Source organism: Eumetopias jubatus, unplaced genomic scaffold (genome assembly GCF_037043125.1).
Source record: "Eumetopias jubatus isolate StellerSeaLion01/CBP00866 unplaced genomic scaffold, mEumJub1_p1.0 scaffold_3, whole genome shotgun sequence".
NCBI classification, from domain to species: domain Eukaryota; kingdom Metazoa; phylum Chordata; class Mammalia; order Carnivora; family Otariidae; genus Eumetopias; species Eumetopias jubatus.
The window spans coordinates 59,338,166-59,364,332 of NW_028274809.1; the positions used below are offsets into that span (position 1 = coordinate 59,338,166).

Consider the following 26,167-nt stretch of genomic DNA (forward strand, 5'->3'; position numbering starts at 1 on the left):
TGGGTTATGCATGATGGAAGAGAGTACCCCGCCCTCTGATTTTACCACTGCCCATTGTTTTTGCCTATAAACGCAGATGGCAAACATGTACTACAACTTACAAAACCGAGTTGTCAAATCAATGTTTAGGTCACAACTTCTCTTGTAAATAAAGGTCATTTCCTATAACCTTGACTTTAATGCGTCCCAAATACAGTTTTCCCCACCAGGCCCCAGGCCCTTATCAGAGCACGGCAGCTACTCTGGGAACATTCGCTCAAGTTTGATGACTGGTTCCTATTGAAGAGAACTCAGCCCCACGGAATTACAGTGTGTCATTAGAACTTCTCCAGAGCATTGAGAATCCTTTGCAGGGCAAAGGACACTTGATATTCAGGGTGAGTGAATATTGAACAGAATCTCAGAATATATTGAAAGTAACATTTATTTATTTATTTGACATAGAAGTTTGTTACCTCTTGACTTTTTGATTTCTAAAATATGAAGAATTTCAGAAGTTGGATCTCACAATTCCTGCCCTAAGCTGCAGGCAGTTTCCTCCCACCTGCACCATTTACCTTCCCCCGCCCCCCACCTCCCGCCCCCCCCCCCCAGCTGCTTCGAGATTTCTTGCTGCAAGGATGGTATTTACCATCTTGCTCTTAACAAGATGTTGGTAATTTTAAATTTCTTTGGCTTGTGGCTTGTGACGTTATTATCCTGCTCTGTGTCTGTTTTCTTCCAGAGTTTAGATTTCTGACATTCCGGGAGGTCTTTATGGACTGTTGTTTTTCCCTCTTTGCTCCTCCTTTGGTAAAATGTAGAAAATAATATTCAAAAGCAGTCCCTGGGAGCTTTGGGAAAGCAGTAACCACAAATCTCCTAGGCAACTTTAGATCTTTGGTTTCTGATGAGTCTTAATGAAAGAGATATGCATCACAATAAACATTAAGTTCAGTAACCTTTTTTATTGCCTAAAAATGACGAACCAAATCACTTCAGCTCTGACCATGATAAAAATCTAAATACCTTACTAAAATAAATACTAACCAGCAGTGTCAAGACTGAGGCACTTGCCTCAGGCACAAAATTAAGGAGGCCTCCAGAAAAAACAAGAAGCCCCAACACCTCAGTAATCAAGACAAATGATATTTTAATGCAGTATTTTAAAAATTAATGCAAAAATTCATGATGAACAAAATATCAAAATTTTAAATAGACTGGATCCGTAACAGTGCCTTGCCAAGCCATATTGGAGCCTTAGACAAGGGGAAAAATCAGTAATACTGATCCTATATTTATGGAGAATTTTGACTTTTTGTTTATCACAGAATTTTTTGCATTAATTTTCATTTATTTAAATATTGCATTAGAATATTATGTATCTTGATTACTGAGCTTTCTGGCTCCCCATCAATTCTGCACCCAAGACAAGGACCCCCCACTTAACATCACCCTAGTCCAGGCCCTGCTAACCAGAATGGCAGTGGTTAGGGAAATAAGGTGGCATATCTCCTCCTCTCAAAATGTTAATTCGAGGGTGGGAGGGTATGTATAGTTATGTTTAAGTCTAGTTATCATCCTTGGGCAACCAACATCCATCATTTGAGCTCTGGTTTGGCTGTAGTTGCAATTAGAAGGCATTTCCTAAATCCAAAAATGGAAACGTTGTCTTTTTGTTAATTCTGTCTGAAGGTATTGTCTTATTAAAATCCATTACATCTTTAAAAAAAAAAAAAAAAAAAAGGAAAGAAGAGAGCCTATGTAGGAAAACTCATCTAGTTCAATTCATCAGAAGTTTCTCCGTCCACGGTAGTTTCCTCTGGCTCTTTCCCTGTTAGTCTTGGCAGCAGAGGGCCTGTGCGGTTTCTTACGGTAGTCCACCCTTGTCCATCCTCCCTCGCTGGCTTTGCTGTCCTCTTCACTGGCTCGTGAGTCGGTCTCAGGGTGTAAAGGCATCCCTGGTATGGTCCTGGGTTGATGGCAGTCATTTGGGCTTCTCTTGAAGTCAGGTGACTGCTGAATATTGAGTGCTGACTGAGAAACCCTGTATAATTTTCCAGAATATCTTTCTCGTGAAGGTGTGGAATGCTGACTTTTCCCACTGTACCTTCCCCTAGGAGAAGAATTGAGTGATACGCTACCACGATCATATTTGTTCTTGCTTCTATCTGAGTATCGACCCCTCTCTAAAGAGCTGTCAGTTGGCAGACTGGAAAAGCCACTGTCCCTGGAGTTGAGATGCAGGGAAGAGAAGTTTTTGGTCAGTCCATACTGAGTAGGAGAGGAGCTTCTGGATTGGTTTATGGGTGTAATCTGTTGATACTTAATGGGCACCTGGGTCCGCCTTACAGCAGCAGCATAGGAATCCTGGTCATTGAAATAGCGAAATAATTGTGACCCCAGAATGGGATTGCTCTGGGAACGCTGTAAAGAAGTATCGGATGCAATCTGCCGCAACCTCAGAGTATCCAGCCACTGGCGATCAGCACCTGCAGAGGAAGTGGAAATGAGCATCTTCTAAACCACAGTAAAGCTGCATGCCTAATTCATAAGCCTGTCTCAAGACAGTTCAGGCCTGCTCAGGATGCTCCAAGCTTTACCGTTCATAGAAATTCTAGGCTAGGTATAAGGACATTTCCTTTATTATTATAAATACTTCTTAGAAAATAAGGGAATTGCACTAAATGAGTATATGCTATATGCTTGGCCTCGTTCCAGAGGCTTTATTTACATGGTCTCATTTACTCCTCTCAATGGTCTCAGGGTAAGTACAAATAATCTTACTCCATAAACCAGGAGACTGAAGCTTGGGAGGTCTGGTAACTTGCCCAAGGTCACTCAGCTAAGAATTCCAGATTCTTCTGCATCTAAATCCCATCTTCTTCCCACTTAAGCCATGTCATCACTTCTAGAAATTGCTGTTTGCATGTGTTTGGATGGTAGGGGCATGTTTAGTAAACGAAAGGTTATTTGCCAGCAGGCACTTTTAAATCCTCAAGAACCCTAATGCAGATAAAAGAAATTGGGTTCCAGTGGTTGAGACAGCTGGGGATTGTCTGGAAGAAAGACAGCTCACATCTCTAGAGGAGAGATTCTGAGGTTCAGGAATAAGAAATTTTTTTTTCCCCATGAAAAGTGAAGCTTCATGGCAAACAGGAAGAGAAGGTAAAAGAAAATGGTAAATAAACAAGAACCATTTAGTAAGCTCTATTTCTGTGAATAAGCAAGTCACACCTTGGGTCTTTTCTGCCTTCCCTAAGGGCCTCAGTCGTATTGCCCACACCCTTGAGTTTCCTCCTAGTCTTTCCTGAGCTATTCTCACCATGCCTGTCAGGAGGAGCTTCTGGAGAGGAACAGAGCGTGCTCACTTCTCTCTCCAGCAAGCAGCCCCCCCCTCACTGCCCTGCACAGGTGACCACACCTCTGAGGTGAGTGACTTGTCCCAATACAGGTGACCTCCTGTGTCCAGACATTCCTCACAGCTTCACCCAACCACAGGGCCTTCTTGCCTTCCCCTTGACTTCTCTGAAATTGTCGCTTCTAACAGAGCCCCTGATTTTGTTCGGTGTTCATCCTCCTCATGGAACCAAGTGCACTGGGGGAAGCTGACCACCTTCTGGCTCTGGTGGCAGACTTTGATTGGCCTGAGCCAGATGCAGTGATGTCGTGGGCAGGAATGGACACGCTGCTCAGTTTCTGGCTAAAGCAACCCAAGGGATCATCTGCTGGGGGTGTGTAGGCAAATCTTTCTCACCCCTCAACGTGAGAGCAGGAAAGGTATTGGCCCCTCGTGTCCTCTGCACACTGCCATATCTTTACACCATGGCTGTGACTGCGGAGGAGCTAGGCCGCAGGCAAAGTAACAGACTGAGGATGGCAGAGTGGAAAGAAGGAAAGGTTTGTTCCTTGTCCTTAACATGGGCGACCCAGCCGCTCTTACTGCACCTGAGCCCAGCCTTCTTCTGGACTTCCACAGAAAACAGCACATTTTGTTATAGTTAAAACCTGTGGTTTCAGAACTTTAGAATGCCTACATTGTTGGTCCCTACCCCCAGTTTCTGACTCATCAGGTCTGCCCTTGGGTTTGAGAATTTGCATTTCTAACAAGTTCCTATACATTGCTGGTCCCTACCCCCAGTTTCTGACTCATCAGGTCTGCCCTTGGGTTTGAGAATTTGCATTTCTAACAAGTTCCTATTTCTAACAAGTTCCTATCCTGAGGCTGCTGTTCCTCGGATTCGTGGTCCATTTGGGAGGAAGCCAGTGGAAGTTGGATTTTCTGTTGCTGCTAAAACATATATCCTAACTGATCCAGGTAGTGTCCTTTGAGTCTGCACATCAAAAGGGAAAAAAACAGGAGGGGGCGCCTGGATGGCTCATTCGTTAAGCATCTGCCTTCAGCTCAGGTCATGGTCCCAGGGTCCTGGGATCGAGCCCCACATCAGGCTCCCTGCTCGGCGGGGAGCCTGCTTCTCCCTCTGTCTGCCGCTCCTCCTCCTTGTGTTACCTCTCTCACTGTGTCTCTGTCTGTCAAATAAAGAAAATCTTAAAAAAAAAAAAAAAAACAAAACAGGAGGAAGGAAGGGAGGCACACTAGCTAAAACTGGGGTAAGCCAAAGGGAGGTCACGCCCTCCTTTTATCCTGCAACCTCTCCTGTTAATTATAATCAGAGAGAAAGGCTGATCCAAAGCCATCCCACTGGGAGTTTAAAAGGTATTGACCATTCCTAACTCTCTTAGAGAAATAATTTGCTTTTTCCCCAAAAGATTTAGATTTCAGAGGGGTGCAGGACACTTGTTAGATCTCTGCCCATTGTCCTCTTTGGGGAGTGTCCCTAGCCTGTCTCTACCTACATGGCTACAGTTCAGTGCACCACCTGCCTCCCTCCCCGCTGGGAGTGTCCTCACCACCTGCCTCCCCCGCTGGGGGTGTCCTCATCACCTGCCTCCCCCGCTGGGTATGTCCCCACCACCTGCCTCCCTCCCCCGCTGGGGGTGTCCTCACCACCTGCCTCCCCCACTGGGTATGTCCCCACCACCTGCCTCCCTCCCCCGCTGGGAGTGTCCTCACCACCTGCCTCCCTCCCCGCTGGGAGTGTCCTCACCACCTGCCTCCCCCGCTGGGTATGTCCCCACCACCTGCCTCCCTCCCCGCTGGGAGTGTCCTCACCACCTGCCTCCCTCCCCGCTGGGAGTGTCCTCACCACCTGCCTCCCCCGCTGGGGGTGTCCTCATCACCTGCCTCCCCCGCTGGGTATGTCCCCACCACCTGCCTCCCTCCCCCGCTGGGAGTGTCCTCACCACCTGCCTCCGCCGCTGGGGGTGTCCTCACCACCTGCCTCCCTCGCCCGCTGGGAGTGTCCTCACCACCTGCCTCCGCCGCTGGGGGTGTCCTCACCACCTGCCTCCCTCGCCCGCTGGGTATGTCCCCACCACCTGCCTCCCCCGCTGGGAGTGTCCTCACCACCTGCCTCCCCCGCTGGGTATGTCCCCACCACCTGCCTCCCTCGCCCGCTGGGAGTGTCCTCACCACCTGCCTCCGCCGCTGGGGGTGTCCTCACCACCTGCCTCCCCCGCTGGGTATGTCCCCACCACCTGCCTCCCTCCCCCGCTGGGGGTGTCCTCACCACCTGCCTCCCTCCCCCGCTGGGAGTGTCCTCACCACCTGCCTCCCTCCCCCGCTGGGAGTGTCCTCAGCACCTGCCTCCCTCTCCCGCTGGGAGTGTCCTCAGCACCTGCCTCCCTCCCCCGCTGGGAGTGTCCTCAGCACCTGCCTCCCTCCCCCGCTGGGGATGTCCCCACCACCTGCCTCCCTCCCCCGCTGCGAGTGTCCTCACCACCTGCCTCCCTCCCCCGCTGGGAGTGTCCTCACCACCTGCCTGCCTCCCCCGCTGGGAGTGTCCTCACCACCTGCCTCCCCTGCTGGGGATGTCCCCACCACCTGCCTCCCTCCCCCGCTGGGAGTGTCCTCACCACCTGCCTCCCTCCCCCGCTGGGGATGTCCCCACCACCTGCCTCCCTACCCCGCTGGGAGTGTCCCCACCACCTGCCTCCCTCCCCCGCTGGGAGTGTCCCCACCACCTGCCTCCCCCGCTGGGGGTGTCCTCACCACCTGCCTCCCCCGCTGGGTATGTCCCCACCACCTGCCTCCCTCCCCCGCTGGGGGTGTCCTCACCACCTGCCTCCCCCGCTGGGTATGTCCCCACCACCTGCCTCCCTCCCCCGCTGGGAGTGTCCTCACCACCTGCCTCCCTCCCCCGCTGGGAGTGTCCTCACCACCTGCCTGCCTCCCCCGCTGCCAGTGTCCTCACCACCTGCCTCCCCCGCTGGGTATGTCCCCACCACCTGCCTCCCTCCCCCGCTGGGAGTGTCCCCACCACCTGCCTCCCCCGCTGGGGGTGTCCTCACCACCTGCCTCCCCCGCTGGGTATGTCCCCACCACCTGCCTCCCTCCCCCGCTGGGGGTGTCCTCACCACCTGCCTCCCCCGCTGGGTATGTCCCCACCACCTGCCTCCCTCCCCCGCTGGGGGTGTCCTCACCACCTGCCTCCCCCGCTGGGAGTGTCCTCACCACCTGCCTCCCTCCCCCGCTGGGAGTGTCCTCACCACCTGCCTGCCTCCCCCGCTGCGAGTGTCCTCACCACCTGCCTGCCTCCCCCGCTGCGAGTGTCCTCACCACCTGCCTCCCCCGCGGGGGATGTCCCCACCACCTGCCTCCCTCCCCCGCTGGGAGTGTCCTCACCACCTGCCTCCCCCACTGGGGATGTCCCCACCACCTGCCTCCCTCCCCCGCTGGGAGTGTCCTCACCACCTGCCTCCCTCCCCCACTGGGTATGTCCCCACCACCTGCCTCCCTCGCCTGCTGGGAGTGTCCTCACCACCTGCCTCCCCCGCTGGGGGTGTCCTCACCACCTGCCTCCCCCGCTGGGTATGTCCCCACCACCTGCCTCCCTCCCCCGCTGGGGGTGTCCTCACCACCTGCCTCCCCCGCTGGGTATGTCCCCACCACCTGCCTCCCTCCCCCGCTGGGAGTGTCCTCACCACCTGCCTCCCTCCCCCGCTGGGAGTGTCCTCACCACCTGCCTGCCTCCCCCGCTGCCAGTGTCCTCACCACCTGCCTCCCCCGCTGGGTATGTCCCCACCACCTGCCTCCCTCCCCCGCTGGGAGTGTCCCCACCACCTGCCTCCCCCGCTGGGGGTGTCCTCACCACCTGCCTCCCCCGCTGGGTATGTCCCCACCACCTGCCTCCCTCCCCCGCTGGGGGTGTCCTCACCACCTGCCTCCCCCGCTGGGTATGTCCCCACCACCTGCCTCCCTCCCCCGCTGGGAGTGTCCTCACCACCTGCCTCCCTCCCCCGCTGGGAGTGTCCTCACCACCTGCCTGCCTCCCCCGCTGGGAGTGTCCTCACCACCTGCCTCCCTCCCCCGCTGGGAGTGTCCTCACCACCTGCCTGCCTCCCCCGCTGCGAGTGTCCTCACCACCTGCCTGCCTCCCCCGCTGCGAGTGTCCTCACCACCTGCCTCCCCCGCGGGGGATGTCCCCACCACCTGCCTCCCTCCCCCGCTGGGAGTGTCCTCACCACCTGCCTCCCCCACTGGGGATGTCCCCACCACCTGCCTCCCTCCCCCGCTGGGAGTGTCCTCACCACCTGCCTCCCTCCCCCACTGGGTATGTCCCCACCACCTGCCTCCCTCGCCTGCTGGGAGTGTCCTCACCACCTGCCTCCCCCGCTGGGGGTGTCCTCACCACCTGCCTCCCCCGCTGGGTATGTCCCCACCACCTGCCTCCCTCCCCCGCTGGGGGTGTCCTCACCACCTGCCTCCCCCGCTGGGTATGTCCCCACCACCTGCCTCCCTCCCCTGCTGGGGGTGTCCTCACCACCTGCCTCCCCCGCTGGGAGTGTCCTCACCACCTGCCTCCCTCCCCCGCTGCGAGTGTCCTCACCACCTGCCTCCCCTGCTGGGTACTGCCACCTACCACCATCTCCTCCTGAGGAGAGACTTAACTGGTCCAGAGGAGAATGCTTGGACAAAAACCGCACAAATAAGTCTTACTCCAGGGAATCTGGAATTGGGACCGATGAAGTATTTGGTGATTCTCAAAGTGGTGGGATTTGAACTCCATGAACTTGGAGGCAGCTGGCACCTCTTTTTCGTCATGTGGGTTGGGAAACAGAAAACCAGCTTTTAGGGACGCCTGGGTGGCTCAGTCGTTAAGCGTCTGCCTTCGTTTGGCTCAGGTCATGATCCCAGGGTCCTGGGATGGAGCCCTGCATTGGGCTCCCTGCTCCGCGGAAAGTCTGCTTCTCCCTCTCCCACTCCCTCTGCTTGTGTTCCCTCTCTCGCTGTCTCGCTCTCTGTCAAATAAATAAAATCTTAAAAAAAAAAAAATCAGCTTTTGGTAAAAGAGAAAAGTACTGCAGAAGTGGAGAGAGAAGACCCCCACAGATTTCACAAGAGTGTTGTAGGGATCAAATATGAAAGCCCTACAGAAGTAAAATGTGCCTTATAAAAATTAATTCACTGGGATGGGAAAGTTATTATAAGAGGTCCTTGTAAAGGCATGATAGGAAGCATGCAAGACAAGATGGTTGAATTAGCAAATAAAAGAACTTAGAAATGCAGTGCTCTGTGCTACTGAAAATCAACACATTATATGGGTTAGTCAAGGGTAGAAACAGCATGCTGTAAGAGGTTATGTGAAAATGTGTTTTGTGGCTGAGAAAGCTTGGTAAAAACTCCAGGTCAGTCATGGTAGCCAAAATGTCTTCTCATGATTAATTGTGAAAGAAAAGAACCCAATCAACTGTGTTGAAAAGGCAGGCAGGTCCAGCATGCTGTCAAAAATTTGTTGGTGAGTTTTGAGTACCGCCCAGGATTCTGGGCCCCCTGGGCTGGTGGATAGAAGAAGGCCTGGTGCGCTTGACAAGCCAGTTCTACAGTAGAGGACACATTAGCTGGGTTCTCATAACTCTGACACCACCCATGTGGGTACTTCTTTTCCAGGCCACCAAAGAACCTCCTGATGTGGCTTTTCAGGCGTATTTTCTTATTGGGAAAAATAATGCACTGATCAGAAAACATGTACATCTGGTTCGTTTGGCAGGTGTATTTCTCTTGGGGAAAAAGTGAATTGCTTGGGGGTTTATGCGTCCAACTCTCACACGTCTGTTAGCTTGTAGTCCCGCAGAGCCTATCTCAGGGTTGTACCTGAGTTTCCGGACCTGCAAAGGTGAAGGTCAGGACCTCTTCCCTGAATCTACCAAATAATGACCAATTGAACAGCAAGTCAGCGGGCGCCTGGGTGGCTCAGTTGGTTGAGTGACTGCATTCAGCTCAGGTCATGATCCTGGAGTCCCGGGATCGAGTCCCGCATCAGGCTCCCTGCTCAGCAGGGAATCTGCTTCTCCCTCTGACCCGCCCCCCTTCTCATGTGCTCTCTCTCTCTCTCATTCTCTCTCTCTCAAATAAATAAATAAAATCTTTAAAAAAAAAAACAAAACAGCAAGTCAGCTGGCCTTCCCCTATGTAAATGCTAATTTGTTTTAGTATAGCATCTATAATTACTGCCACCACTGTCCATCATAGGCATTTCATGTTTTCTCTTTCTCTATCCTTCCTTACCTTTCCTTCTCCCCTCTCCTCTTCCCCTCCTTCCCCCCCTCTTCGACCATCATTCTTCTGCTTCGATGTATCCGTGGTGGTCAGGACTCAAGAAACTGCCCCAGTGATACCTCTGGCTTCATAGGAATATTTGCTGGACCCAGAAGATTCATATCCCTATCTACAATTTTGGAAACTGAATATATATGTATAAATATATATTCTTATTTACCAATATAACATAATCATTAATTTTCATCTTTGCTCATAGTTATCCAAATACTGAAATTTATTGTAATATGCTCATTTATAAGTCCATAAATACTACTGTCCATATAGTCTGTCTATAAAACCAGTATTCTAAAAATAAAAGAAGGAAGTCTTATATTAGAAAGCTATGTCTATTCACAAACTGGCACTTATCCTGGGTATGAGAATTTGATGTTCAAGTTTTTGGAGTCTAGCATACAGCACACGTCTAAACTTACTTGAGTCAGACCTGCTTCTACAGTTGCCTTCTGAGTTAGGGAGTAATGTCTGAATGGCAAGTTGGACGGCTTTCACTTCATCCTGAGGTTTCATTCTACTCCACTGAATTGAGTGGACGTGCTTAGTGCTCTTTGGAGCTCGAACATCACTCTGTTAAAACAAAAACAAAAACAAAAAAACTCACGACCAAATGCTCGTGTTTATAAAATAGGAAGAAAAAAAAATCAGGTTATCATGTCACTTCAGTTTAACTCCTTAGAACACTACTATCATAAGGCATTAGGTGAAATATTTGTACAGTTTGCCTTTTAACCACTTTATTCCTTGGATTATATAGTAGTTCAAAACGCAGTTGTCTTCCCTCAGAATGTATTCTGTTTGGCAAATCTCAACTTACCTTTTTGTTTACTGAGAAATGAAAGACAATTTCTTCTGTTTAAAGTACTTGAAGACAGATGTGAATACATAATCTGACCACTATCCTGCCCATGACTGCTTTGGATCATCCGGGCAATCGGGTGACAGTGGGCAGCGTGGCGGACTAATTGTCCCCATGGAGGGTGCACAGTAACAGGTGCAAAAGTGAGGCAGGATAGGGAGTTAAGAATAATGACTAGAAAAAGGAGAGGACACCAGATCCAAGACAAACCACCTTCTCATCCTGAAACCCTTCATCACCTCATTACGGTTATGAAGTGACCATGACAAACACAAGTAGTGCATCATCACAGACCATAAGAAGAAGAAAGAGGAGGAGGAAGAGGAAGAAAGAGAGAGGAGAAGAAAAGAATTTAGTGTGGTGTGTCTCCACAACTAAGGCAGGCAGAGATGAAATCTGGCTGTTGGAACTGTCCAATTACTAAAAAGAAGGCTTGTCCTGCACAGTGGGGACTGGTCAACAGATTCCAGAATAGTCTAGATTCCAATCAACTCCGTCATTTAGGTTTTGTGTCCTCCAGGCAGCACTTTGACAATTACTGCTGTTTCTCAGGCAGCTCATCCCTGATGAGCTGTGCTCGCTGGCTGGTGAGGGTAAGTAAGTGCTGTAATACTCATTGGCTTCCAGTATCAGGTCACCCTGGATAAGCGGAGTGGCCAGGGTTTGGATTTCTAATGCCGAATCAAAGCTAATCTGGCAACTCAGAAGACCGTCACAATGCAGCAGTGCACGGAGTCCAATGTGAGACTGATTTCCTTCATCTTACTGCTGGGAAGGGAACGAGGAGGACAGCTGAGGAAGAGTGGAAGCTGGATTTACAGTCAGAGAATCTGGGTGTGTCGCCACTGACTACCCCAAACCTCAGGACTTCCTTCCATCTCTCTGAGCTGGTTTTCCCTAGCTGCCAAACGAAGCTAATGCTCCCTATCTTTAAGTATTGATACAGGGTTAATGAGAGAAAACAGGTGTAAGCTTCTCTTATAGGGCCTAGGTCATGGTGAATCCTTACTAAATGTTTCCTGCATGAATAATTGAATGAATGAATGAAATGCATGTCCTTTGGATGGCAGATGCATGCTAATATCTCCCTATGTGAATAGACTCTGTGCCCTGCTTCTTCCCCTCCACCCTGTTTCTGCAGGGTTTCTCTACCTTGGAAAGTGTATGTCCCACCAGCCATGAAGATATTGCTGATTTTAAAAAACCTAATTACGTTATTTAAAGCAGTAGACTGCTTAAAACACCCCATTGGCATTTTTAGTAAATCCAAACTCCTCACTGTGACCCTGTGAAGCTCTGTGATCTGGCCTGCCCACCCCCTGTCATTGTCCTCTGTGCCTCAGGAGCTTGGGCTTGCCTTTCCTCTGCTGCCTTTTCTTGCTGCCTCCTCATCAGAGGAATAGGCCTTCCCTAACCACCCAGTCTCATGCCCCAAGTCTCACTATTTTCTGGTTACCACTTACCACTCTCTACTTATTTGTTACCTATTTATTATCAATCTCCTCCCGCTGGAATATAAACCTCAAGAGAGAGTATAGATTTAGTCTATCCTAATCATAGAACAGTAACTGTCAGTAGGTATTTGCTAAATATATGGATTTTAATTTTAATAGCATATTTTCTTAAAGTGTCAGTTTTTCCACTTTTCTATATATAAAATATATTGAATCTGTTTTTGGTAATAGACCTCCCTGCCTGCCAGGTGATAGTAGAAGTTGTGCTCTGTCCTTCTGAAGAATCCCTGATCTACCCTCACCCCTAAACTCTAAGCACCAAGAAGGCAAAACTCTGTTCTGGTCACTATTTGGTCTTCCCCAGTACCTAACACGTGACGTGACATGTGGAAGATGTTCAGTCATTAACTGACGAATGGATGAATTACTACCTCAATCTTTATCTAGGTGAGAATATCCTGTTCTCTTTCCTTACCAACATTTTGTTAGCATAGTTATGTTAATCTTCCCGTATTCATATTGGTTGAATAGTTTCTCTTCCGATTTTATGCCCCATGAGGGAGCAAATAAATTCCCACTGAGAAACTGTCGGTAAAGCCACCAGCGCCCCACCCCTCCCCAACACCAAGCTTACCTCATAGGTGACAGTGCATTCTACAGTCTGATTTTCCATTATTCCTATAGTCCACTTCTCCATTACAAATGGGGGCTGAAAAACAAAAGTTAGGATGGTGTAGAGCCTGCCCTGCTATAGCATGTATCTTTGAGGCCAGCTACGCCATATGCAATTGGCAAATAGGGCATAATGTCAGATTATCATGAAAGTCGTGTTGTTGGTTCCCATGTGATTACTCACAACATGCTAATGTTTTGGATGTTGATTTTCATAAGGCATCCTTTTCTATAATTATAAACAGCTAGTCTTAGTCCCATAATCTTCTCTTCTCGGATATACCACTCAATCCTATCATTAGGTCATTATTCATGCTAACGTTTTAAAGTATCAGTAGAAAGCTTTCTCATATTTAAGAGAAAGCCTTAACAATACAGACCCCGATGTACCTTCCTTGGAGTGCAAGCAGTAGCTGAGTTAGTGGCTTCAGCAACTACTCTGCTTTTTCCCTGTAACCCGGCTATCCAGCTATCAGGCTGTGTGTGCAGATGAAACTGTGGCGACATTTCCCCACTGTTTTAAAACAAAGGATTAATGAAGAAGCCTATGCCTTTCAAGGGGAGACTGTCTCACCCCAAAACATGTCACTTTGGCATATGTATTGTATTTTTAGCTGAAGGCCATCAAAACCCGGCAGACTCAAGAAAACTTTTACCTCTCCTGTAACTGCCTAAAAGAATTTAGATAGGGCACCTGGCCCAGAAAGAGAGCTATTATCAGAGAGAACTTTTTATCTGAAAGACCTATCTGCATGGCAGGGCAAGCTTCTAATTATCAAACATCTGCTCTCCTTATCTTCCTGGGAATTGCCTTCTCCCCCTTTGAAGCCCCAGGCCCCTGGCTCATTCCTTAGCTCAGGATGGCACATAAGGCTCAACTGCCTGACTTGCCCTTGAGTCTCCTATCTTTGGGGCTTCTGTATGTACAAAATTAAATTCTTCTCCTGTTAATCTGTCTTGTGTCCTTTTAATTAGCAGACCAGCCAAAGAACTTAGAAGAGTAGAAGGAAACTTTTTCACCCTGACACCTTGGATCCTATTTTAGTTCTGATGAAAATGGTCTTTATTATAAATGAATCTCCACTCTCTTAACCACCCTCCACCCCTTCATTCTAGCTTTAAGGTTACAAATGACCGACTGGGCTTGAGATGGGTACAAAGCACACCACGTGGTAGAGATTTAACTGGGCTTTTTTTTTTTCTTCTTTTCTAAACGAGGACTGTTATGAGTCTTGTCGATGTTAAAAAGTTCTACAGATTTTGAATGGTCTGCCCCAATCCTATTTTTCCTATAACCCCAGTTAATGTTGGTGTGTGATGTTGCAGAAGATGTGCTTCTTTGGGAGTGCATATGTGGCATTATACCAGAAACACCTGTATTTGGGTTTACAACTCTACCCTGTCATTTTTGCTGTGAGCAGCTTCCTTCTGTTATCAGGCAAGGGCTAGGATCTTGCTTTTAAATGGCATAGGTTGGGGGGGAACGAGCAGGCATCTGTCCAGTCTTCAAGACATCAAAACATAGTATGTCCCAACAAAATCAGGGAAAGTTAAAACCAGAGCATAACCTTTACAGATAAATAACACCACTGAAATAACTCCCAGTTACTCAGAAGATTCCAACAATGAATATCAAATCAATCGACTTGATGAATACACTTGCAAATTCAAAGGACTTGGATGCTTAGCAATCTTATGCCTAGGAAGGAACACATTTGCAAGTCTAATGCTGTGGCTTTGAAGACTCTTCACTTCGCCACTTGTGTTTGTACCCAGGTTCTTCTTTGCTACAAGCCCCATTTTCTTCACTGAAACCAAATACACCATTCATAGTAGACTCAAGAATGGCTTATGTGATGTTTCGAGTGACTGTCCAATGGATAACATGGATATCCATGTTGACCTTCTACTATTGAAGTCTCATGTATTTTTTTTTTTTAGTATTATTGGGACAGAACTGAATTTTTTTCCATTTTGAGGAGAAGCTAAGCATTTCTCTGAGTCTGTCTTCTGTGTTTTAATGGATGTGCTTCTACCACTGACCCTAAAGTAGTGAGGTATTCTCTGGCCAGAGGTGTGAACTCAAGGAAGCCAAGAAGATGTCAACAAATGCCTCATGAATAACCTCCCCTCAGTCCTTCAAGAAACTGAAGACAACCAAGAAAGCCTTCCTCCTTCCAAGTTTTTCAAAGTTTCAAATGACCCCAAAGTTGTAAATATTTTCATGATGCCACTTTCTTTCCTTTAGTAAATGATGGAGTAAGTGTAAAGAAATAAAGAAGGAAATTTTTTTAAAAATTAAAGGACACTTTTTTTGTAGTACTTTTTAGTTCACACAGCATAAGTGGAATTTTAACAAAAAACTATTATGATCTCAATCTGCTAAATAAAATGTGCCTTTCAACAGCCAGCTTGAGGCTGAGCTGATGTGAACATCCACAAGCACAAAAGTATACTGCTGGGGGATTTTAATGTCTTTGTTTGATATCTGTGAATTCCAAAAGCTTTTAAGCCGTAAATAGAACCCTACCTTTGTCATCTTTAAAATCTCTGCATTGGGTAGGTTAGTGTTGAATGTCACATCTTTGATGTAGGTTATTGCAATTTCATCCCCATCCATCTCCATATACATTTTCCACTTACAATCCTGGAATTAAAAGCAAAATTATAGAATTTCAGAAAGTGAAACAATTTGTTTTAGTCTCAATGTTTTATAACACATGAAGTTTTCTGAATGAGATATTATTGAAGTATTTTTTTCCTTGTTCGAAAAAAGGACGTGAAATTAAAGCTCTTTATATATCAAAATAACCCCCAGTTAGTGCAGTCTTGAGACATGATTCATCAATGTAAATGTTCTATCATAGGAGTTGCAAACTCAAAATCCTAAAGGAGCCAGGCAGATAAAAATGAGTAAAGCCAGGCAGTTTCATTATAGAGCCCTAAATTATAATCTTTCAAAGTAGACCCATTTAATTTACATATTAAACATTGTCAGAATATTTTTTCATTCACACAAAAAAATGTGGACTTCCCATTTTGAAATATAAGGCCCTCTTGATCTAACTTTCACTTTTCCAGTATTGATAATATGGGCTCAAGAAATAGCTCACTTTCCTCTTAACAGGAAGGATAAGTGCAAACGTGATATATGATGACTGATAGCTGGCCCATGTGTTGGGGAGTTATGGGAGGGTTAGGACGTTGGGGGTCTAAAGGGCATCTGCCCTAAAGGGACGGCCACCACTCAACTTCTGTTGATTGTCCCCATGTGGGAATCTGAGCTCAGTCTTGCTAGGTCCTTTGAGGTTTCTTGAAAAGCTGGATATCTGGATTTTTATGTGAAACCTCTAGATTTTTTTTAAATGATGTTAATTTTCAGTAAAACCACTCTGTAGTGAAAAAGTGCTCTACATCATTAGGGGAATGTGAAATAAAATGTCACCACAATGAGATACCACTATATGCCCACCAAATGGCTAAGATTGGTAACATCGAATGTTGGCCAGGATTTGGAGGTACTGGATTGCTAGTGGAAGTGTAAATGGTGCAATCACTTTGGGGAAAGTTTTGGCAATTTATTATAAGCATATAGCTGCATGTATAAACGTAGCATCTACTCGATGACCCAGAAATTCAACTCCTAGGTATTTACCCAAGAGGAATGAAAAAAGACTTGTACAGTGTTGTTCTGAGCAGCTTTGTCATAATAGCCAACCCCCCACCCCCAAAACAAAACCAAACCCTAGAAGCAGGCCAAGTGTTCATCCTTAGGAGAATGGATGAACTGTGATGTATTTGTAGAATGGAATGTTACTCAGCAATACAAAGGAACAAATCACTGATGCATGCAGCAACATGGATAAATCTCAGAAACATTATAGTGAGTGAAAGAAGTCTCACACAAAAAAAGAACATACTAAGGATTCCGTTTATATGACATTCTAGAACAGATAAAAACAATCTATGGTGGAAAACATTCAGAAAAGGGGTTGCTTCTGCAGATGGGCATTGACTGGGAAGGGGCATGACAAGACTTCCTGGGGATGCTAATACTCTGTTCATAGGGGTTTGGGTTACAAAGGCATATGTACTTGTCAAGACTCAGCGAATATATACTTAAGATGTGTGTACTTCTTACCGAACTCCAGCATACTGAGGTATTTAGGAGGAAGCGTACTGATGTCTGCAAGTTACTTCGAAATGCATCAAAAAAAAATAAAGATGGATATATATGGCTAGAGTAATAGATGGACAGACATGTGATAAGGCAAGTAGAATAAAATGTTAACGGCTGAATCTAGGAGGTGGGTACAGGAGGGTTCGCTATAAATATTTTTTAACTTTGCTGTATGAATAATGAGAACGTGGGGGGACAAACACTGTGTGTGCAACTAAAAGGAAAAATAAGCCATGTCTTTGCACCAAATTGGACCCCTGGACCATAAATTCACCTTCTCTCATGTTATTTGAAGAATGAAGGATTCTGAGAGGTTAAGGATAATGTACCGAGCACCTTACATGCTGAAACTAGAAAATGCTCTCATAGGAGTAGACCTGGAATGTCTCCTGAGCAGGCTCAGACAAAATTATTACGGAAAAACACTAACAAAGAGGCTGTTGAAAACCTGTTGGCTTCCACAGAAAGCTGGGGGAGCTCAATGTTTTAGGAAAGCTTCTAGGCAAATTGCAGAACCAAGCAGGGCCCATGCCTGAGAGGAGTGACCCTCTTTGCCCAACCACGTTCACAAGATGGAGAGCCAATTAGTGAAGGAAAAGATCTATTCAATAACGTGAAAACCGAGCTCTTGGCCAACATAAGTCAAATTAGTCGCTCAGAATGGACAAATCTCTCAGTATTTCTTTGTTTTGGAGCCATTGCTGCCCCGGCAACGTGGGCCCTGAGATAACTGGGCAGGATAATGACTGTTTGGAGTCATGATTGCTCTTCTCTGAAATGGCAAGCGCCTCCTCAAGCAGTGACTAGAATAAAAAAGCCCTAGGAAAGATGAATTTTACTTATATCTTTTTCTTTCGCCTGTCCAGTTTTGGAATTAAATGAGTCAAATCACAGGTGAAAGACCTCAGGTTGTGTGGAGATGCCCGATTCCCTCTGCTCCACTCTCCGACCTCACAGCCCAAGAACTCTCCTTGACCTCAGGCTGGCGATCAGACCCTCCTGTGCACAGGCTCAGAGCGGCTGTCTGTTGAGAAGGGGCTGACGGGGGGGATCTCACGTTTGTGGACTACTTCATCTGCTCCTGGCATGCTGCTGGGTACTTACATGGTGCTGTTCTGTTTGATATCCACAATAACCCTGCAAGTTAGGTTTATTTTCCCGCTAGGTGAGGAAAAATAAGGCTCAGATAAATAAGGAACTTTCCCAGGGCTTCCTGGCCAGTAAGTGGTGGAGGTGGGATTATAACAGCACAAGGCTGCCTGGCTCCAAAGTTGGAGGAGCTACCGAGAGGGAAGGGCAGTTGGGAGGCGTGGCAGGGTGTACTCACTGGATGGTTTTCCAGAGCCCCACAATTGGGACCAGCTATCAACAACAGGCAAGTGGGAGAAGGACCAGAGAAGATTTTGCTGAAACAACCAAAAAAGCAAGTGGTGACAGGTCCTCCCCTGCAGCAACTGCTTGCCTGGTCCCAGGGTCCAAGTTGGGAAAACAAGGATCCCCGTAATAGTGTTAGAGACCTCCTACTTTTCCAAATGTTTTCTCTTTACCTGGAAGAAAGGCTTTTGCCTGAACCATAAAAGATAATGCAGAAGCAATAAAACGATACTCAAAGGCATTATAAGACAAGGGGGGCATTATCCATTTTATGAAATTACAAAGCTGGGTGGGAAAGGAAAAGAATATGCAGTGTTCACCTAAATTATTAACTTAATCTGACAGTGCCCTGACATAATTGCTAGGTTTTTTTCAGGGCATGTATGATTTCATCGTTGCCTAGTTAAGAAAAGTAACCCATAAATAAAGTCATGGAATTCTTTAAATTCTGCTCAATTTCTTATTACCCCCAGGTATTCCTGGCATTTTTGCTACACATGGAGTCATTAAGTTGTCAATAAGCACTGCTCACAACTACCAGGACTTAAGCAAGATATTGAATTCCACAGAACCCAACTGAGGCGGGACGCCATGTAATGAGTTCTTGACCAATCGATCATTGAAAAGGTTTTCCTTAATAGTAAGGTGAATTAAATCATCAATAACATCTAACAACGTTAGAAGTAAAAACTCCGCATATTTATGAGCCTAATATAGAATCTTACATGCAAAATTGCTACCTTTTCCATCTCTTGGTAGTGGTAGGGACCAGGTAGTGGGAACGTGGGCCCGGATTTAAAAACCATTCACTTTTACCAGGGTGAACTATTGATTTCGGCTTGATATGAGTGATAGAAATGTGGGTATTGATTTTTGAATCGGAAACATTCAAGAGTCACTGTGGACATCTTGAGAACAGCTCTCAATCCTGACAGGCAGAAATCAAAAGCAGACAACTCTGTATTCTCAGAGCCCATGGGGGCCTCAAGGGACTCCTTTTCCAAAACCATTGCACCCCTGGCGGCCTGAAATGGCCCCATTCCTTTCTCATTTGGTTTAAAGTGTTGATGGGGGGCGCCTGGGTGGCTCAGTTGGTTAAGCGACTGCCCTCGGCTCAGGTCACGATCCTGGAGTCCCGGGATCGAGTCCCAAGTCCCGCATCGGGCTCCCCGCTCAGCGGGGAGTCTGCTTCTCCCTCTGGCCCTCTCATGCTCTCTCATTCTCTCTCTCTCAAATAAATAATAAAATCTTAAAAAAAAAATAAAGTGTTGATCATTGTTAAGATAGAAATAATATAGAAAAGGAGTACACATTAAGCCATTACTGGGGGAGCAGCAGGGCGTGAGGGGGACAGTTCCAAGTCCAACTCCCTGAGCTTGAATCCTAGTTTTGTCACCCCCCAGCAACCTTAGCCAATACACAGCCTGTTTGAATCTCGGTGTTTTTTATACACAAGTGGGTTGTTGTGTTGTGTGAAGATGAAAGGAGATAATGTACATAAGGTACTCAGCACAGTGCCAGAGCCCAATGAGGAACTTGGAAAGGAGCAATTATAACTATTGTTACCAATATTAGTCCCCAACACAGCTCCAGTGAGTTTATCAGACTGGCCGGCCCACCATCCAGCGACCATCTAAGATCGGGAATGGGCCAGAAGTTGAGTGCGCAGTACAGCTTGTTCCGAAAAGGAATCCGGCCAGCGCAGGCAGGCTGGGTCACAGCATCTTACCTCGGCAGGAGTTTGGGGATCCAGAGGGTAGTGAATAAGTCTGGTGCCAAGGGCATTATCAGTGTTGCAAAAAAGAAGAAGGTGTGGCCAGTGGCAACATAAGGACTGGTCTTACGAAATAAATAGAAGAGGGAAGAAACTTGTGTCTTCTGACACAGATGGATTATGTAACACCAGTTCTGCCCTTTCCCGAGTCCACAGATCCTAATGCAGCCCTATCAGGGAGAGCCAGCGGATGTCTGGAGGACAATGGCTATGAGATGTGATTGACAGCCCGAGAAGAGCCCTGCCGAGGAAACTGAAGCAGAGAGAGAGGAGGTAATTTGAGCAAGATCGCACAGACAGCAAGGGGTGGAGTTCAGACTGGATCCTCAGTGGTCTCTTGGCTGCTGTAACGAGCAGGTTTCTAAAGCCTCGGTCTTTTCTGAATCCTGAACTCTTCCTTGTTATGGGTTAACAAAAGTAAGAATTACAGTACAGAGGAGTTCCGTCTTCCGAAAGCAACAAACAGTCCAGATCATCTTGGTGAATTCCTTTGTAAGTCTCCATGGCAGAGACTGAAATACAAGGTCTCTAGTAAGTCCAACATAACCTACTTTCCCTCCCTTATTGACAAAGACCCTTGCTAAAAGTGCAGATGCTGCCATTCCGCTGTCTGTCTGCTCCTTTCCTTGATTGATCGGGTCAGTATTTGGAATCACCAGCACTTTCCTCCAGTCCTGGCTTAGGCTGTGTGGCTAGGCATGACTTCCACTCTCCAAACCAGAAACAACCCGCTCCCACTTAGTTGCACAAGTGGATTGTGGAGACAGGTCTGACCACTGTGGATTTTTATTTCATAGCTAGATTCCCACCCAAGAGAATGTTCTCACTATTCAAATTTGTATCCTGATGCCCATTTCCAGGGAATGCTACTACTAATCAGTAGGAAAAAGGCACTGGCCAGGAGCAGTGCTGGGCCCTGGGATGTTCTTTGCTTTGAATAGCAAAACATGGCCATCCAAACCTTTCCACTAACTGGATTATCTGCCTCTCAATGCAAATCTACGAGAAATGAATGGAATTTTGTTGGGAAGAGGGGAGTTTTTTGCATTTGAAACTGATGAAAAGAATTGACAGTGCTGTTGGGTGCCCAGGATATGTATTATTTATCTGGGCAGCTGCTGAAATACCTGGATAATTTTAGAAGCAAGTGTGGTTAATGGAGGAGGAGAAAGCATTCCATTTGCACCACTTCTGTATTGCCAATTATGTTAAAAATTTTTCTGAATTAAGATTACTGGCCAAGTAAAACAGAAACTCTTAACACTGTGAAGACAAAATCCTAAACAACACTCAGTTAATGCTAGATTAAGTATCTCTTTGTGAGAAATCACTATTACATTCTTTGTAAGCTGTTTAAAATTCTTTGGAGTTCCAAGCTGGTACGAGTGATGCCAAACACAGATATCCCTTCTCCCTCCCACAAAAAAAAAAAAAAAAAAGAAGAGAGTACAAAGAAATGATCCATATAGAGGTAAATTTTACAAATAGAAAAAGGGATTGAAGATAGCACAGAAATTAACTTTACGTATTGTTTCAAGTTCTGGGCAGTTCAGAGACAACAGTCAATCGATGGCTCACTCTCTCTCTCTTGCTCTGTTTCCCTATCAAAATTTTATTGCAAATGTGAACACCATAGATAAGTCTTAATCTAGGGCCAAGATTATTCAGGACATTTCAGAAAGAAACAGACCCCACATTAGGCTTTTAGGTTCCTACAGGTCACTTCTACCTGAAGATTACAGACAAAAAATTTTTGATGTGTTTTTTTATTGAGGTGGTGCATACTTTGCAAACAATAAAATGCACAGATTTTTAAGTACACCAAGCAGTGAATTTTGACAACTGTATGCACCAGCGTAACTACACAAACAAACGAGATAGTCCCACTACCCTAGAAAGTCTCCTCATGTCCCTTCCCAGGGGATGCTCCCCGCACAAGTGGAGGTACCCACGCTTCCCATTTCTATCACCACAGATTCATTTTGCCTGCTCTAGAACCTGACCAAATTGGAACTGTACAGTAAGCACTTGTATTTGTTTGGCCTCTTTCACTCGGCATGGTGGTTTTGATATTTGTCCATGTTACTTAATCCCTTCCAGCCTTACCCTGTTGTAGATAGCCCTATCTCCATTTTACAGATGAGTAGACTGAGGCTCAGAAAAATGCAGAGATTTGCGGCAAGGTCACGTAGCTGTGCCGGGGCTGGGACTTAGGTTCTGGGCATACCTTGTCTAATGGTAAAGACACTGAGTTTTAAAATCCCCCCTCCGTCTCCACGCCCCCCACCCCAACCATGGATGGAGAAAAAGCAAAATCACCAGAGATTGCTCGTGATTCTAGCAGAGAGGCCCCTCCACCTTAGAAAGGCCTGTACAGAGGAAACATTTTAAAATATAAAATAGCGGTCAGAATAAACTTTGTAAGATTCAAGAGGGGGAGAAAGGGAGACAGTCTCCTAGCAGGTGACTGTTGGAAAATGTAAGAAGTAACATGAGATGAAATAAAAATGCGGTAGAACTGTTGGTCATGCTGGTATTAAAAGTAGTAAGATGTTGATGATTTAGGCCTCCGAAGGCTCCTTTACATGCGTTGCTATTATGTAGCTCAGCTGCTGAAACCTGCTGTTTTAAAGGCAGGAGAGTGGAACATCCCGTGAAAGCACCTGGGTTATTTATCATTATGGATAACCCCGTTACTCTCTATTTTATTATGCTGCCTTTAAAAAGAAGATAATGCAAGTACGGTTAATTTGCTTCTCTTCTTTATCTATACGGTGTCATGACCCATCACGGCTTTGTCCCACGAGATTTGTTTTTCAACCAAAAAGAAACCCACAAGAAGCTCTCCCTAAAAATTCCATTAATAACCTCTTTCAGCGCGTATAGGTTGCAGGGTCTGGAACTAAGAATGTTTTAATCTCTTCAGCAAAACAATGTCTCATAATGATGTACAGGACTATTGCTGTACTGATGAAGAATCATACATAATTCAGCACCTTTCACTTGGCACCACTGTGATGTCCTCATTAGCCGTGGCTCACAGTGTCTGTCAGATGGTGTCCATGCGAACGCAGGCATTATATTGTCTTTGAGATGTGCAGCTGCTTCCATGACACTGCCAGTATATAAAAACATGACGCCGGTTTGTTTTATTTAGTGCTCAACCTTCCAGTTTGTAAAAACAAGGCTGACACAGAGCCTGACATGAGGCAGTGAAAATAATTAGCTCTCATTTTCTCAGCCTTCTATTTCCTTCTCCCCGCTGTGTTCTCTTTCCACTAAACCACCACATGTCAGTCGGAATGGGAGGCAATTAGCGGGCTCATTTCAGTCCCCACAACTGTGCTGAAAAGAAAGTATTTATGATGGCACAATGAACAGCTGAAAGATTAAATAACATTTGCCTTTTGAAAAGAAAATGACTTCTAGCTAAATGGGCAATTTTTGATTATTCTCAAACAAGCTTAGAGTAGTTGGTTTTTAAAATACAAGAAAGGAAAATGAGTCATTTTTAGGTGAAAGAATCAAATAAAACTTGACACAGTAATGCAAATAACTGATGTTTTATTGCAAAATATGTAAATGCGTTATACCCTTAACAATGGCTTGTGTCTAAGGTCAGGGCAGATTGGTGCCAACTAGACACCAGTAGAGATAGGTTGTTATATTGCCTTTTGGGGGCTTGTTATTGGAGTTATATATGAAAAAGGGACTTTAGGGATGATGTTAAAGTGAAAGAAATCAAGTGAGACATACTTTCATATGATGCATTACACACTTGACTACCTGAAATGGTTCAGATGTTAGCTGACATGTTTGGAAAGGGCTTTTTCGTTTTAGGGTTTTTTTTTTTTTTTTTTTTACTCTCTTTAGAATTGGAAGGTACTAGGTATTCATCTTGGAGAAAAAATAGTAAGTCTTGCTATTGATTTTTGAATAATTAAGAATCTATTCTCAAGACTGGGTTTCTTAACCAATATAGAAGGTGTTCTAGCGTACCTAATTACTGCATAAGCTTTTTTTAAATGCGGGCAAATGGGCTGCAAATTGACTTTTACCCAGGACACTCAAAATATAAAAACAGTTTTTCTGACTGCTAAATTCTCCTCCCTTCCTATGACTTCAGAGGTGATGCCAAAAATTACGACTTTTGGGAAAAAAAAAAAAAAGACCAACAACACTGGCCTAATTAGTAGGCATTGTCTTTTGACAATGAGCTGTTCTCAACCCAAATCCTGATGTCCAGGATTGATATAGTTGTCATACATCTTTGCTTTTCTGATGCAGTGCTTTTAATTTCATTTCAAATAATCAGTTCCTGTTATAGTTGATTATTCTCGAGACCTAATTTTTGGTTCAGAAAACGCAAGTTATTGTGAGTTATTAAGGTCTTCTCTCTGCAGTGATCCTCAATGGCTTTGGAAAATCTGCTTCTAAAGGCAGAGATGTCCTCTCTTATGACGGAACATTTTAAAAAGACAATCACAAATTTAAATTTTGTTTCTCTGTCTCCATAAGTCTATCCCGCTCTTTACAAACTCAAATCCTAATTTTTGATTCATACAATATGGTCATTCTATCTATATGAACCAATGGCAACCCATGGAAACCTGAGTCAACTATGGATTCACTAGGAAACTGGAGCTCTCTGTGAGCTAATTACACATATTATTACAGCTGGAAACCAACAATAATGTGTTTGTCATGTAGTCAAACCTGTATTTTATCATGTATACTTCCTTGCTGTTCACTTTTCTAAAAGGAATTCGGGGTCTTGATTAAGAAGACCACAAGTGATCCAGTCACAGTATGCTGGAGCCGCCCTCACGAGATGGTTGCTCAAACCTCTTCCCAACTTCAAGTTCAGTGGCATCAGACTGGTAACCTGAAATTGGCCGTGGTAAAAATATTTGTACCATAGCGATCTGCAAACTCTACAAGTCAGGGCTGTTTCCTCCCATTGTTAGACATTTTCTGGTGTGCCATTTCTACATGTGACTATCAGTCTATCAGCAAATATGTACTGAGCAGTTCTGCTCTGGTTCTGTAGGCAGCAGCTTGACCCATTTGGGGAAGCATAGCCCCACTGTTATTAGAAATGCGGAGCAAGTCATGCAGTCATATTCTGAGCTGCATTTGCTCCTTTGCAGTCAATTAAAAGTTGTATTTCTTATAGAACCCTGCTACTGCAAGCTCATATACTCAGGCACACTAACACGTATGTGTACATATATTTTTTTTTCCCCTGAAAGATAGTCAGTCGTGGGAAATAAACTTCCTTCCACTGCATTTTTAATAAATGCAAGATACAGCAAAGTAAAGTACAGTGTGTAGCTGTTCTGAAATTTACAAAAAGTGTTGGCTTTTCACTTCCTTACAAAATCCTTTTCTTTGTGCCTTATTTTATTCATGTTTATCTATCCATTTATAAAAATTATACAATAGGAAAAAAACCCTATTTGACAGTTTTTTTATATTTACAGTACTCTGAGAAAGGGCCTGGAGATTCAATTAAGTTTATTAAATGCAACGTTTTATAAGCAATCCACTAATAAAGACCTGAAAGCACAGTAGTAGGTGGGAGGTATTTGTAAAAAGCAGGGCTTCTAACCTCTAGGTGAAACAAGTGGAGAAGCAGAACCATTGACTGAATTGCTTCTGGTGAGGTGTGGGAGAAGGGGCCCAGGTGCTGCCTGTCAGGCGTGTGGAAGGAGCCAGAGGGACGGACAGAAAAGGGCTTCTGCTCTGATGGGGGCCTATTGGAAGGCTTCCACGCCTTCAAAATGTTCCTCTTACTTTCTCTTCCCCATTCACTTGCTCCTTCAGAATTCTGCTCAAAAGAAAATCCGAAGTGGTGGTCCTCTGGTAGGAAGTACCAGAGTCCAGACGCCTGTCTCTCTTTCGGGGTCTGCTGGAGCCAGGGTGCTGGGAGAGACGGGGTGTTGCTTTCCCAGGCTCCCCTCCGACTGTCATGGCTTTCAACTTAGACCCACTAGTTTTGCGCCTCACTGGGGAGAAGGAGGGAAGTAGGACTCGAGGGGCAAAGTCAGTGATTGTCCAGCACGCACAAGGAATGCACGACTCCCCAGATAGTTCCTTCGTAACCCTGCTTTTGAATTTTTAAGACACAGTCTCAGAAAGTTTCTTGGTGAGAAAACTGCTGGGTGATTTGATAGTTTATTCCTTGACAATCTGAGAA

The 26,167-nt window shown here is 45.7% G+C and overlaps 1 protein-coding gene across 2 annotated transcripts in view; it reads right to left on the reverse strand.

The window, feature by feature from the left end:
* Positions 1 to 811: 811 nt before the first annotated feature.
* The window catches only part of MAP3K20 (mitogen-activated protein kinase kinase kinase 20), a 178,622-nt gene continuing 153,266 nt past the window's right edge, over positions 812 to 26,167 (reverse strand). Inside the window, exons 17-20 of one of the 2 annotated variants that reach the window (XM_088021634.1) lie at positions 15,171 to 15,287; positions 12,603 to 12,677; positions 10,075 to 10,225; positions 812 to 2,471 (exon numbers count right to left, since the gene is read on the reverse strand). In XM_088021634.1, the coding sequence (XP_087877760.1) occupies positions 1,771 to 2,471; positions 10,075 to 10,225; positions 12,603 to 12,677; positions 15,171 to 15,287 (1,044 nt within the window). In that variant the 3' untranslated portion in view covers positions 812 to 1,770. The remainder of the gene's footprint in view (positions 2,472 to 10,074; positions 10,226 to 12,602; positions 12,678 to 15,170; positions 15,288 to 26,167) is intronic. The other variant, XM_088021635.1, reaches the window with a different exon arrangement.